A 14,117-nucleotide genomic window follows, 5' to 3' on the forward strand; every position below is an offset into this window, starting at 1 on the left:
GCACTGTGGAGGTCTAGGGACCATAGGGCACTCTCGGGAGCTATGGGGCGCTGTGGGGTGTTGGGACCGTCAGGAGCTGTGGGGCGCTATGGGGCGCTGTGGGGCGAATGGGGTCAGTGGGGTGCTGTGGAGGTGTAGGCGCTATGGGGCGCTGTGGGGGTGTAGGGACCGTGGGGCGCTATGGGGCACAGGGACCATGGGGCGCTGTGGGGTGCTATGGGGCACTGTGGGGCGGTGTGGGGGTGTAGGGACCATGGGGCGCTATGGGGCGAGTGGGGACCGTGGGGTGCTGTGGGGTTAGGGGACTCGCGCAGCCCTAGAGGGTGCATAAGGAGTGCGGGGCCCGCCGCTCGGGTCGCTCCCCACGGGTGGGCACAGCCACGGAGCTGCCCCACTCGGCTGCGGTGCCCTTCAGGCTCTCCGGCCGGCTGGTGGGGAAAGGGGCCGAGAGCTGCACAGAAATCCCAGCCCAGACAAGGCTCCTTTGGGGCCGGCGGAGGTTTTCCCCTCTCAAAGGGCCGCGCCCCTTGGACGGGAAACGTGGGCGCCCAGAGTCGGTGGCAGAGGGAGCCGGGCACGGGCACTGCTGGGGCAGGAGGGGAGAGGCCGCCCTGCCCTGCCCTGCCCTCCCTGGGAGCGACTGGGGCGACCCACCCGCCTCTCTCCTCCTCCCCTGCTCCCGTGTCATTTGCCGACCCCCGGCTGTGGGACGGCGCGTGGGGAGGAACGGATGCCGGCGCAGGGTTAAACCCGGAGAGGGGGGTCTCTGCGGGCACGTGGGCGGGGAATTGAAGGGGTCTCCTTGCGTCCGTCCGGAGCGGAGCGACACGGGGGGGGGGTGTTTAATCCGGAGCAGGCGCCGGGGACCCGGTCTCAGGCCCCCGGGCGAGCCGGGCATACCGACACTTGAGTGGAAAGGTGAGGGCGGGGGGCCCTGTGTCTCTGCGGGCAGCTGGGGTGGCTGCCTGCCCAGGGAGGGTACAAGCTGGCGGTTGCAGAGGGGTTTTCTCCCGGGGGCTGGGGCGCGGTGACCGCTTCCTTCGGGAGGAACGACACTGAAACGCCGCCAAGTGCTTCCGCCGGGTTTAATGCACCAGGGGGAGTTGCCGGGACAAGGGGCGTCGAAGGAGCCCCCCAGCTGCGCCCGGCCTGGAACGGGCGAGTTGCAGGGGGGGCACCGGCGGCGCCCGGACCCCGTCGTTGGCGGCGAAAGGCAAACAGGAGAGGGGCACAGAACGGTTCAGCTCCGGTTTGTCGGCCCTCGGTGCCTTGTCTTCCCCCGAGCTGTCACCTCCGGCGTCACCCAGCACAACCGACGTCGCCGCGGGCGGGATTTACGAGGGTCGGCGCCAGGGCTGACGCAGGCGGGGTCACTCCTCGGGCTGGAGTCCCCAGCCCCGGAAGGCTCCCCACGGTGGGCAGGGGGGCCGGCCGGCCGGCGCCAGGATGGAGGGGAAGCCCCAGAGCTCCAGGGGGCTGCACGCAGGGGCCTCTGGCTGCGGGGCAGAAGCCATGGGATCGGTCACCCCAGCGGAGGAAGAGAGTGGCCGGGGGTCCGAGTGCACAGGCCACCCCGGGCAGGGGCAGAAAGGGGGCTCACAGATGGGCTGCAAACAAGGCAGACCTTGGCCCCAAGGCCCAGGGAATTTCCACGCACCGCCCCCACACCACCCACGGGCTCCGCAGCTCCCATTGGCTGGGAACTGCAACCAATCAGAACCGCAGAGGCGGTGCCAGCAGGCATAAGGGTTGTGTGTGGGGCCTCCTTAGGCCTGGGGGCCGCAGGGACCAACGGCTGCTTCCCCGAAGTTCCCCCCTGCACCCCAAACCCTCATCCCCACTCCCACTCCGGAGCCAACGCCTCCTGCCCCCGGTGAGGCCTGGAGCCAGCCGAGGGCGGGTCTTGCAGAAGGGGCGGGGCTGGGGCTTTCGGGTTTTATGGGCTTGCAGGGCGCGACTGTACTGCCAGTCGCTACAAGCCGGCCAGGGTCGGAGGTGGGGGTCCGCTTCCCCAGGGCGTGTCTGAGCCCCATGAAAGCCGCCGCCCAGGAGAGGCGTAAGGGACCCCACCGGGCCCGGCTGAGTCCGTCCGGGGCAGGATAAGAACATGGGAAGGCCGAGTTCCCACCCGTGCTCCCGCTGCGACAGAAATGCGGGGAGGGGAACAGGTTCAGCCAGGCCAGCTCCGGCTCGGGGCTCTGAGGACCCAGCGGCCCAGGCAGGGTGCCCTGGAGAGGTCTGGCGGCCCCGTCTCGGACGCGATTATGAAGACCGGGTTAGACAAGGGATCCCTCCGGAGTTCCCTTCCCGCCAGCCGTGTCCCACAGCCCCGCACTCACCAGCCCGCAGCCGCCAGCAAAAGAGGCCTCTCCTCGGAGCCCCGGCACGCCCGGCTGCGGCCCGGGGCTCCCCGGGTCTCTCCCACGCGGCGTTTCCTCCGCCCGCGAGGCCACCGCGCCACACAGCCCTTCGCCGCTGGCAGGAGCACCGCACCCGCCCGGTTTCAGCCTGCGGAGAAGCACGCACACGGCGCCCCGAGCTTGCGGATGCCACAAAACTCGGGGGAGAGGCAGATTCGCTGGAGGGTGGAGAGAGAATCCAGAGGGACCTGGATAAATTGGAGGACGGGGCCGAAAGAAACCTGACGCGGTTCAACAAGGAGAAGTGCAGAGTCCTGCACCGGGGGCGGAAGAATCCCAAGCGTTGTTACAGGCTGGGGACCGGCTGGCTCAGCAGCAGTACAGCGGAAAGGGACCGAGGGGTTATGGGGGATGAGAGGCTGGATGTGAGTAAACAGTGGGCCCTTGTCGCCGGGAAGGCTAAGGGCGTATTGGGGGGCGTTAGGAGGAGCATTTCAAGCCGATCTAGAGAAGTCGTTATTACTCTTTATTCAGCACTGGGGAGGCCACATCTGGAATAGTGTGTCCAGTTTTGGGCCCCCCCAGTATAAAAAGGACGTGGATTTGCTGGAGCAGGTTCAGCAAAGGGCCACAAAAATGATTCAGGGGCTGGAGCACAAGACCGATGAGGGGAGGCTGAGGGGTTGGGGCTTGTTTAGTTTGCAGAAGAGAAGACGGGTGATTTAATAGCAGTGTGATGGAGTGTGGGGAGTGCAAATGCGAGACTCAGGCTGGATGTGAGAGACAGGCAGAGCAGCTCCCAGTGGCTAAGGGTGACCCTGGGGCTACAACTGGCAGGTAACACCTCTGCCTGAACAAAGAGCAGGGAGGAGCTGAGCTGGGTTTTGAATCGGGGGCGGCAGTTAGAGGCTAGGAAAAGGGAGAGCTGGAGGGCAGCCAGCCGGAGGAGGGGGAAGCTACACCCCAGAGGGGCTCCCCTCGGGGTCTTCTCCCCAGGACGGGTTGGAAGGACTGTCTCTGGCTGCTGTGCTGTCGCTTCTGTGAGAAACTGGGCATCTGTTGCCTAATAAACCTGCTGTTGTACCTGCTGAGTGAGAGTCTCTCCTGCCAGCGGATGGGGTGCAGTGCAGGGGGACCCCGAACCCCATCACAAGCAGCCTTCAACTTCCTGAAGGGGAGCTCTAAAGAGGAGGGCGAGAGGCTGTTCTCAGGGGTGTCAGATGGCAGAACAAGGAGCAATGGGCTGAAGTTGAAGAGGGAGAGGTGCAGGTTGGATATGAGGAAAAACTCCTTCCCCAGGCGGGAGGTGAAGCACTGGAATGTGTTGCCCAGAGAGGTGGTGGATTCTCCATCCCTGGAGGTGTTTAAGTCCCGGCTGGACAAGGTCCTGGCTGGGATGACTTAGTGGGGGTTGATCCTGCTTGAAGCAGGGGGCTGGACGAGATGACCTCCTGAGGTCCCTTCTGGCCCTGTGATTCTGGGAAAGCCCCACACAAGGGCGCTGGTGGACGCCGCTCGGAGGGGAGGAAGGGTTTTGTCAGCACAAGAGGCAGTGCGTTGGCCTGTGTGATGGGGTTTTGGGGTCCCCCAAGCTCTGCACCCTGTCCGCAGGCAGGAGAGTCTCTTACTCAGCAGGAAAACAGCAGGTTTATTAGCCGACAGGACACAGCATTGTACAGAGGAGTCAGTACAGCCGGCAGAGACAGCCAGTCCCATCCATGCTGGGGAGAGGAGGCCCCGAGGGGCCCCCAGAGCTGGGGCCTGGCCCCCTCCTTTGTCTCTCTCTCTCTCCCAGCCCAGACTCACTGCTTCCAACTCCCAGTTCCAATTCAAACCCCTCAGGCTCCACCTCCTCCTTTGTCTGCAGTACAAAGGTGTTATCTGGTCGTCAGGGTTACCCTCAGCAGGAGCCCCCCACCCTCTGTGAGCCACACACACACACACAGGTATCCCCCACTCCATCACAGCCTGGCCTGGCGCGTCTCCCGAGCCCGTCGTTTTCTCTCCGCCTGTGTGCGGAAAACGCGCCTCTCCGTGGAAACGCGCTGGCCAGGGGTGCGCGGCTGCCCCTCTCTCGGGCGGCCGCCCAAGGGCCCAGCCGCCCATGCGGCTGTCGGGACGTGGGCCATTCGGCTTCGGCTTGGTTCACGGCTCAGCCGGTGACGAGCGGGGTGGAGGTGGCGTCTCCCCAGCCTTCCTTCTGCTCTCCCCGAGCCGGGCTCGATTTCACGGACTGACGAGGGTGAGGGATTCCAGCCACCGTGGTGACTGACCCCCATGTCACGGAGCAAGGGGGTCCCCCCGGGCCCTACGCTCCATCCACAGCCAGGCGCAACCCCCGGCCGGCAGGGAGAGCAGGGCGGGTGACGGGGTGACAGGGAACAGATGGGTCAGCCTGGTAAACTGAGCCCTCCCCCAGAGTTACTACAGGCCAGTAGGAAACACATGCAGCGGAGCCAGGGGGATAAAATCCCCCCCATGCCCCCCACTCCGTCACACCCTCTGACCTCCCATAGCGCACAGAGCAGAGCCCTGCCCTGAAATCAACCCGAAAGCAGTTTTTGGGGACCCCCCGGTAAGGCCTCTCCTCGTTAAACATCTCCGCCTCAGCCCAGCTTCTGCGTCCAGCCCCTGGGCCGCGTGAGGCCGAAGGGCGACTGAGGAAAACGCTCCTTCCTCCTCGTGTGTTATTTATAGGCCGCCCGGTGTCTGTAACCGCTCGGGTTGGAATTTGCCCCGGACAAGGCAGATAACACCTGGCTCAAAACCCTGGGGACTGGTGAGGCAGCCGGGCGTGGGTTAATGCCGGGGGTGCCTCGGCTCCGCGAACAGCATTCATTCCACATGGGTGGCAGCAACGAAAGGGGAGCGGGATGGTGGGGAGCAGAAATTCGACCCAGGGCACTTCCGACGGGCGCAGAAAGACCAGCCATGGCCCAGTGGCAAGAAAGGGCAGATCCAGGCCAGGAAAGAGGGGCAGGTTTTGTCTGGGAGGGAACCGGCAACTGGCGGGCGCCTCGCGGCCTCCGTGGGGCGCCGTGGCTAGAGCGGTGTTCGCGCGGGTCCGGGTTCCCCCAAACTACCACCCAGACAGAAAACGCCCCCCTCTGCCTGCCCCAGGGATCAGCTTCGTACCGATCGATGCGGCTTTGCCTTTTCTTCAGCTCCTCCAGGTGCTTGCAGACCGACATGATGCTTTTGCCCTCCTGCTGCCCGCGCCGTCTCCGCCGGCCGCCCCGCCGGCCGCACAGCTCCTGCGGGGTGGGCAGCGCCTCCCAGCAGGCCGGCGTCGGGCCGGCGGGGCCGGACATCTACGAGGCAGAGAGAGCAAAGGGTTGGGCCGGGTCGGAGTACGGAAATCTCCCCCCCAGCATCTGTCCCGGCCTCAGCTGATACCCGGGCAGGGAACGGCCTTCTCGTTTGGCGAGGTCGCCCAAGGCATGTTCCTGTCCCGCAGTGGGATTGAACGGGGGCTTCTCCACTGGGAAAGGGAGCGAGGGAGCATCCTGGCATTCCCACAGCCCTTAGCCCCGCTCTCCGAACCTGCGTCCCGCGCGACGGGACGGGACGGGACGGGGCGTGCTGGGACAACATTCAGTGCTAGCCGCTTTCCCTTCCAAGACGCTGAATGCAAAGCTGCAGGTGTCAAAACCACCGGGCAGCGTTTTCCAAAGCACAGGCCGTGGCCCAGCACCTGACCTTAGAAACGACACAACTTCTCGCGCGGCACACTTCGTGTTTCCCCGCGTAACTAAGGTCACGACAATAAGTTAGGCACTTCAGTCTTTTCTATCAAGATGTCTATTAGGAGCGTGATGTGCTATTCTCGCTGTGACTAAATAACGAACAGAGAACATTTATGCCTGTGATGGAGCAGGGGGAGTGCATGTGTGAGACTCAGGCTGGATGGGTGTGAGACAAGCAGAGCAGCTCCCAATAAACTTCCTATTCTACCTGCTGAGTGAGAGTCTCTCCTGCCTGCGGCTGGGGTGCAGCGCCTGGGGACCCCTGAACCCCATCACAATGCGTTTCCCATTCGTCCTTTCTTCATAGGCATTTATATTTTTGGGCTGCAAAAAGAGATCCTGAGAAAAAACAGGTCCCAGCTATCGAAAGTTTGGGAGAGCCTGCACTGAGGTACTCGACTGCTATTTCGATTGTAGCTACGTTGCTATTTTAATGTGTTCAGGACAGCGTAACAATGCGACTCCTGCTGAAACGAAGCTGCCAAAACCCTCATCCAGCTTAAAACCCCCTGCATCCAACAGCCCTCCGTTCTCTTTCCTGGCCTTGTCTGTAAAAACCACACGTACAAAACCACAAGCGGAGAAGCACTTGTCCAGAACTGATTGCTTCGGCGTTTCGTTTTTTAAGGAAGGACGGTCCTTGCTAGAACAACACCGTCCTTTCTATTTTGGTACACAAGGGGGACGTGCTGCCCCTCTTCTGGCCGTTAGAGTGAGGTTTTGGTTTGGGGTTGCGCTTAATGTTAAATTTTTATACCTAATTATAGGGTCGCTAACTGGCCTCCTCTCACAGGGACGGTAGTTGTTCCTTGGGATGATTTTCTCTGGCGATTTTTTGCTCTTTGTAAAACGCAATACCGCTAAAAACCCACCCAAACTCTTTTAAAACAAGAAAGCAGTCCAGTAGCACTTGGGAGACTAAGAAAATCGTTATTTAAAGTGCTGCTGGACAGCTTTTCTGTGTTGATAGAACACAGACTCACACGGCTGCCTCTCTGCTGCCGTTCAAACTCTTTCCAACCAACTTTTGAGCCTTACGTGCGGACATTTGGGGGTTAGAAACTCCCCTTCACTCCCCACCCCGCCCTGGACCAGCATGGATGTGCTCCGTCCATATATTCCAAGCCCAAAAGCCTTCCGTGGCCACGTTAGTTGGGGGAAAACACTGTCTGAGCCCATCCGGAGCCACGTTTTCAGCCTGCCACGTCCGGTGACAGAAGAGGCGAGTTTCCACGAGGGCTGCAGCGGCACACGGAGGAGCTGTCTGGTGGGGTACTCAGCCAGCGCTCCGTGGGTTTCCTGTACCCTCCCTGCTAATGGCGGTATAACAGCATTGCCACACCAGAGCCAAAAACAGAAAGAGAGAAAACAGGCTGCTCGCTATGTCAGCTGCGCCATTCCCTCCACCTCTGCAGGACGACTGCTCGGGACACAGCTCACCTGCTGCCCTCCAGAGGCCCCTGTCCATTATCCTTAGATTTACGGCAGGCCCAGGATGCCCCTGTGTGATGGAGTTGTGGGGGTTGTGTGAGACTCAGGCTGGGTGTGTGTGTAAGGGGCAGAGCAGTGCCCAGCGGCTAAGGATGACCCCTGGGCTGTACCCTAGGCTGGCAGGTAACACCTCTGCCCTGAACACAGAGCAGGGAGGAGCCGAGCTGGGTTGGAATGGGGGCGGCAGTGAGAAGCTGGAGGAAGAGGGAGCTGGAGGGCAGCCAGCCTGGCGAGGGCGGAAGCTGCACCCCTCGGGGTCTTCTCCCCAGGACGGGTTGGAATGACTGTCTCTGCCGGCTGTACTGACCCCTCTGTGCTGAGCTGGGCTCTGGCGCCTCCTAAACCTCCTGTTCTACCTGCTAGGTGAGAGTCCCTCCTGCCTGCGGCCGGGGGGCAGCGTCTGGGGACCCCTGAACCCCGTCACACCCTGCCACGGGGCTCCCCACCCTAAATGGTACAGAGTCCAAGCCCGCACCCCGTCCTTGTCCTCACGAACCAGGCTGCTCACGGCTCTTCCTCGGCCCCAGACCCCCTCCAAGCTTTTTGGCCTCTGCTCACTCCTCGGGGAGGCCCCGGGTGCCCTGAGGAGACAAGTCAGCAGACCAGCTAGTCAGCAGCCGCAGGGAAAGAACCACAGGAGACGCTGGTCATTTTGGAGGTGGGCCGTTGAGAAACTCGACCGAGTTCATCCCAGAAGGGACCCATCCCTCCCTCCCCTGGGCTGCAGGGGGTGGGGGGGCCAAACCTTGCCAGAGGTGCTGGTTAAACCAGTGAGCCCCTGCCAGCCGAGGGAGAGGGGACCTGTGATGGCGTTCAGGGTCCCCCAAGCTCTGCACCCCGTCCGCAGGCAGGAGTGACTCTCACTCAGCAGGAGAACAGCGGGTTTATGAGCCGACAGGACACAGCGTCGTACAGAGGAGTCAGCGCAGCCGGCAGAGACAGCCAGTCCCATCCATGCTGGGGAGGGGAGGCCCCGAGGGGCACCCGGAGCCGGGGCCTTGTCCCCTCCTTGGTCTGTCTCTCTCCCAGCCCAGACTCACTGCTTCCAACTCCCAGTTCCAATTCAACCCCCTCAGGCTCCACCTCCTCCTTTGTCTGCAGCCCAGAGGGGTCACCTGGTCGCTTAGTCAGAACCCCACATCCTCTGGGAGCCATACGTCCGTGTCCCCCACCCCATCACGCAGCCGGAGGGTCGCGTCCAGTTCTGGCCCCCCCCCGTGCAGGAAGGACGGGGGTGCGCTGGAGAGGGGCCGGTGGGGGCCACGGAAAGGCGTCGGGGGCTGGAGCACGTGGCCGGCGAGGAGGAGAGGCCGAGGGATTGGGGCGTGGTGAGTGGGCAGACGAGCAGAGCGAGGGGGGGTTTGCTGGCAGCCTCCACCCCCCCGGAGGGGCTCGGACGAGGCCGGGGAGAGGCTGTTCTCGGGGGGCCGGGAGGAGGGGGAAACGCTCTTTCCCAGCAGGGCGGGGCGGCGCTGGGACGGGGCCCTGGAGAGGTGGGGGGATCTCAGCCCTGGAGGTGTTTGAGTCCCGCTGGGCACGGCTGGGGCTGGGCCTGCTGCGGGCAGGGGGCGGCACTCCATGGCCTCCTGAGGCCCCGTCCCGCCCTGGGAGTCGGTGATTCTATGAAAAATTTCAAGCAGGCCTGTGCACTTGTCCCCGAGTGAACCCAGGGCCCCCTCAGCGGGACGGCGGCTTGGCTCAGGTCTCCGTGGGGAGGCACCTCGCGATCTGCGCACCGACTCGTCCCGGGCTGTTAAAACGTGGAGGGATCGTGGGCCCGCCTTTGGAGATGTGGTCTGAGAATTTCTGCTGGCTGCGTGAGGCAGGGGCGAGCTGCACGGGGCTCACGTAGTGCCCGCCCGACGGGGCCTGGCTCTCAGGCACCGGTACGTACAGCACCCTGCACGACGGGGAGCCTGATCGCAGCTGGGGTAGATGGCTGCTACGGTGGTTATCCCCCAGGCCGGCTTGTATCCCCCGGCGCCCTGCAGGAGGGAAGGAGGGGAGGAACCTGGCGGAAGGCAATTACCACTGCAGATCGTTCCACGCGGGGGCGAGTGGGGCTGCGGGGGAGACGCCTTGTGGCAGGGACGCCGTGGGGGTGCGGCGCAGCGAGACAGCCGCAGTGAAGTGGGAGGCGCAGGGCAGAGCACGGGCTAACCCGGGCCCCCGCTACTCCGTTCCCAGCCGGGCGCAGAATAAGCTTTACTGAGGGCACCAAGGCATGCCCGACTGTGTGCCAGCCAGAGACCGACACGGCTCGCCTTGCTTCTCCGCTTCCCGTCCCCGGTACTGCCCTGCCACGGAGCCGGGAGCAAACCCCGTTCCCCAAAGGCCGGGCTCCGCCGGATCAACCCTCCTCACACGGGACCCGTACGGACAGGCTTCCGCCGCCCCCGTGCTGCTCGATTAAAAAGCCACCCGGGGCCGTGGGCAAACCTACCAGCGGCCGGGCGGCTTCCCAGGAGCCCTGCGTCCAGCGCGAGCTGAAAGGCAAATAAACCCAGCGTGGCGCCTTCCGAAACCGGGCACGAGCAGCGTGGAGAGAGGGCACGCTCAGCGCCAGTGCCCGCGCCAATGCCCACGCCCGCCTGGCACTGGCCTCACCCCGGGGCCGCGACGCTACCGACCCCTCGAGCTGGGAGCCGCGTGGGAAGCGCCCGGGAGAGAGGGGCCGAGGGCCACTGCACCCGCGTGGGTGGAATACAAACCGAGCTCCGCTCGTGGGCGGGGCGGCCCCGCGAGCGCGCAGCTCCCCGGGGGCCTGCCGCCGGGGCCTCCCCCGAATCCCCTCGGTCGGGAAGTGGGCGTCGCAGGGGGCGGAGAGCGGAGGTCGCGGCAGGCTCTAGAGGGAAGGAGCAGCTGGCGGCGGGGGGACGCGCGATTCCCTACCTGGGCCAGCTCCAGGGTTCGCTGCCCTCGCAGCCGAGCGGGTGGGCGGGCAGCTCCGGGTCACGTCGCCTCACCACCTTGGACTGCCTGAGGCAGCCGGGAAAGAGGAGGAGATGGGCAGGGCCGGCAGCAGGTGTTTCTCCGGGTGGGGCAGGTTCCCCCGTAAGCCCCTCCCAGTGTGCCTGGCCCCGGCCCCGGCGGGAGAGGGTCCTGCCCTCCCTCCCGTCCCCATGGAGACCTGCTCGCGTATTGCCGGGATTCCCAGCGTCGGGCGCTGTTAGATTTTCCCAGAGTTGCCGGCTGGGCGGCTCTGAGCCACGGGTGGCTCTTGAAAGAGCCATTTGCAGCTCCCACCGCTGCTGCCGCTTGCTCCTCTGGCTTCCAGTCCCTTCCCTGCCACACTGAAACGGAAGGGAAGGGAAGGGAAGCCCCTTTAATTGGCTTAAAGGCCAGAGGGATCCCGTCTGTCTGTCTGTCCCCTCCCTGTCCCCGCCCCCGGCTCAGCGAGGGAGCTGAGCGCCCCCGTTACCGACTGCCCCGTGTGAAGGGACCCCGCTCTGGGGCCCTCAGTGTACACACCTGGCAAATGGGTTGCGGGTGGTGGGGGTCTCATCCATGCCTGCCTGTTGCTGGGGGGCTCTCCTCGGGAACAAGGCCACCCCGCTATTGTGCTGGGGGCCTTTGGTCCTGCCGGGAAAGGGTTGTGCTGTGGTGGGGGCACTGGTACCACCTGTCCCATGTACACAGGGGCTGTGCCAGGGCACCCACAGTTCAGCCCCCTGTGTAATGTCTGTAATGCAACACTTCCTACGCCCCATGGACTGCACCTTGTCAACCGTGCCCCACAACCCATCGCTGCCCCCGGTTCCCTCCCTCACAGCCCCCTGCCTGGTCCCCCCACGACCCCTCACCCCCTCACCGCCCCCCGGTTCCCTTCCTCACAGCCGACCGCCTGGTCCCCCCACGACCCCTCACCCCCTCGCCTCCCCCCCCGTTCCCTCCCTCACAGCCCCCCGCCTGGTCCCCCCACAACCCCTCACCCCCTCACCGCCCCGCCGTTCCCTCCCTCACAGCCCCCCGCCTGGTCCCTCCAAGACCCCTCACCCCCTCACCGCCCCCCGGTTCCCTCCCTCACAGCCCCCAGCCTGGTCCCCCCACGACCCCTCACCCCCTCACCGCCCCCCGGTTCCCTCCCTCACAGCCCACCGCCTGGTCCCCCCACGACCCCTCACCCCCTCACCGCCCCCCGGTTCCCTCCCTCACAGCCCACCGCCTGGTCCCCCCACGACCCCTCACCCCCTCGCCGCCCCCCGGTTCCCTCCCTCACAGCCCCCCGCCTGGTCCCCCCAAGACCCCTCACCCCCTCACCGCCCCCCGGTTCCCTCCCTCACAGCCCCCAGCCTGGTCCCCCCACGACCCCTCACCCCCTCACCGCCCCCCGGTTCCCTCCCTCACAGCCCACCGCCTGGTCCCCCCACGACCCCTCACCCCCTCGCCGCCCCCCCCGTTCCCTCCCTCACAGCCCCCCGCCTGGTCCCCCCAAGACCCCTCACCCCCTCACCGCCCCCCGGTTCCCTCCCTCACAGCCCACCGCCTGGTCCCCCCACGACCCCTCACCCCCTCACCGCCCCCCCGTTCCCTCCCTCACAGCCCACCGCCTGGTCCCCCCACGACCCCTCACCCCCTCGCCGCCCCCCGGTTCCCTCCCTCACAGCCCCCCGCCTGGTCCCCCCAAGACCCCTCACCCCCTCACCGCCCCCCGGTTCCCTCCCTCACAGCCCCCAGCCTGGTCCCCCCACGACCCCTCACCCCCTCACCGCCCCCCGGTTCCCTCCCTCACAGCCCACCGCCTGGTCCCCCCACGACCCCTCACCCCCTCGCCGCCCCCCCCGTTCCCTCCCTCACAGCCCCCCGCCTGGTCCCCCCAAGACCCCTCACCCCCTCACCGCCCCCCGGTTCCCTCCCTCACAGCCCACCGCCTGGTCCCCCCACGACCCCTCACCCCCTCACCGCCCCCCCGTTCCCTCCCTCACAGCCCCCCGCCTGGTCCCTCCAAGACCCCTCACCCCCTCACCGCCCCCCGGTTCCCTCCCTCACAGCCCCCAGCCTGGTCCCCCCACGACCCCTCACCCCCTCACCGCCCCCCGGTTCCCTCCCTCACAGCCCACCGCCTGGTCCCCCCACGACCCCTCACCCCCTCGCCGCCCCCCCCGTTCCCTCCCTCACAGCCCCCCGCCTGGTCCCCCCAAGACCCCTCACCCCCTCACCGCCCCCCGGTTCCCTCCCTCACAGCCCCCAGCCTGGTCCCCCCACGACCCCTCACCCCCTCACCGCCCCCCGGTTCCCTCCCTCACAGCCCACCGCCTGGTCCCCCCACGACCCCTCACCCCCTCGCCGCCCCCCCCGTTCCCTCCCTCACAGCCCCCCGCCTGGTCCCCCCAAGACCCCTCACCCCCTCACCGCCCCCCGGTTCCCTCCCTCACAGCCCCCCGCCTGGTCCCTCCAAGACCCCTCACCCCCTCACGGCTCCCCGTTCCCTCCCTCACAGCCCCCCACCTGGTCCCCCCACGACCCCTCACCCCCTCGCCGCCCCCCCCGTTCCCTCCCTCACAGCCCCCCGCCTGGTCCCTCCAAGACCCCTCACCCCCTCACCGCCCCCCCGTTCCCTCCCTCACAGCCCCCCGCCTGGTCCCCCCAAGACCCCTCACCCCCTCACCGCCCCCCCGTTCCCTCCCTCACAGCCCCCAGCCTGGTCCCCCCACGACCCCTCACCCCCTCACCGCCCCCCCCGTTCCCTCCCTCACAGCCCCCAGCCTGGTCCCCCCACGACCCCTCACCCCCTCACCGCCCTCCCGTTCCCTCCCCCCCAGAACCTGTGGCAGTGGGGTGGGGGGGGTTCCCCTTACCTCAGGCAGCACAGCCCGGGGGGGAGGTTGATTGGGGGAACAGCCGTCGGGGGGGGAAGGGCGATTGCGGAAACAGCCCTGTGGGGGGGCAGGGGCTGAGGGGAACAGCCGGGGGGGGAGGGCGATTGGGTGAATAGCCGGCGGGAGGGCAGGAGCTGAGGGGAACAGCGGCGGGGGGAGGGTGATTGGGGGAACAGCGGGGGGCAGGGGCTGAGGGGAACAGCGGGGGGGAGGAGCTGAGGGGAACAGCGGGGGGGGGCGAGTGGGGGAACAGCCGTGGGGGCAGGAGCTGAGGGGAACAGCGGGGGGGAGGGCGATTGGGGGAACAGCCGGGGGGGCAGGGACTGAGGGGAACAGCGGGGGGAGGGCGATTGGGGGAACAGCCGGGGGGCAGGGGCTGAGGGGAACAGCGGGGGGAGGGCGATTGGGGGAACAGCCGGGGGGTCAGGGGCTGAGGGGAACAGCGGGGGGAGGGCGATTGGGGGAACAGCCGGGGGGTCAGGGGCTGAGGGGAACAGCGGGGGGAGGGCGATTGGGGGAACAGCCGGGGAGTAAGGGGCTGAGGGGAACAGCGGGGGGAGGGCGATTGGGGGAACAGCCGGGGGGGCAGGGGCTGAGGGGAACAGCGGGGGGAGGGCGATTGGGGGAACAGCCGGGGGGGCAGGGGCTGAGGGGAACGGGGGGGAGGGCGATTGGGGGAACAGCCGGGGGGTCAGGGGCTG

At 66.5% G+C, this 14,117-nt stretch overlaps 1 protein-coding gene across 1 annotated transcript; it reads right to left on the bottom strand.

The window, feature by feature from the left end:
* Nucleotides 1–1,071: 1,071 nt before the first annotated feature.
* On the bottom strand, nt 1,072–13,430 carry LOC142005682 (uncharacterized). Its single transcript, XM_074983014.1, has 8 exons — nt 13,396–13,430; nt 11,069–11,176; nt 10,490–10,576; nt 10,041–10,083; nt 9,492–9,582; nt 5,496–5,671; nt 2,340–2,508; nt 1,072–1,496 (listed from the first exon to the last, which is right to left on the bottom strand). Exons 2-8 carry the CDS (start codon nt 11,104–11,106, stop codon nt 1,300–1,302), a joined length of 801 nt encoding a protein of 266 aa, XP_074839115.1. The 5' UTR covers nt 11,107–11,176; nt 13,396–13,430; the 3' UTR covers nt 1,072–1,299.
* Nucleotides 13,431–14,117: the final 687 nt, after the last annotated feature.

This window comes from Carettochelys insculpta, chromosome 34, assembly GCF_033958435.1.
Source record: "Carettochelys insculpta isolate YL-2023 chromosome 34, ASM3395843v1, whole genome shotgun sequence".
Classification (NCBI taxonomy): domain Eukaryota; kingdom Metazoa; phylum Chordata; order Testudines; family Carettochelyidae; genus Carettochelys; species Carettochelys insculpta.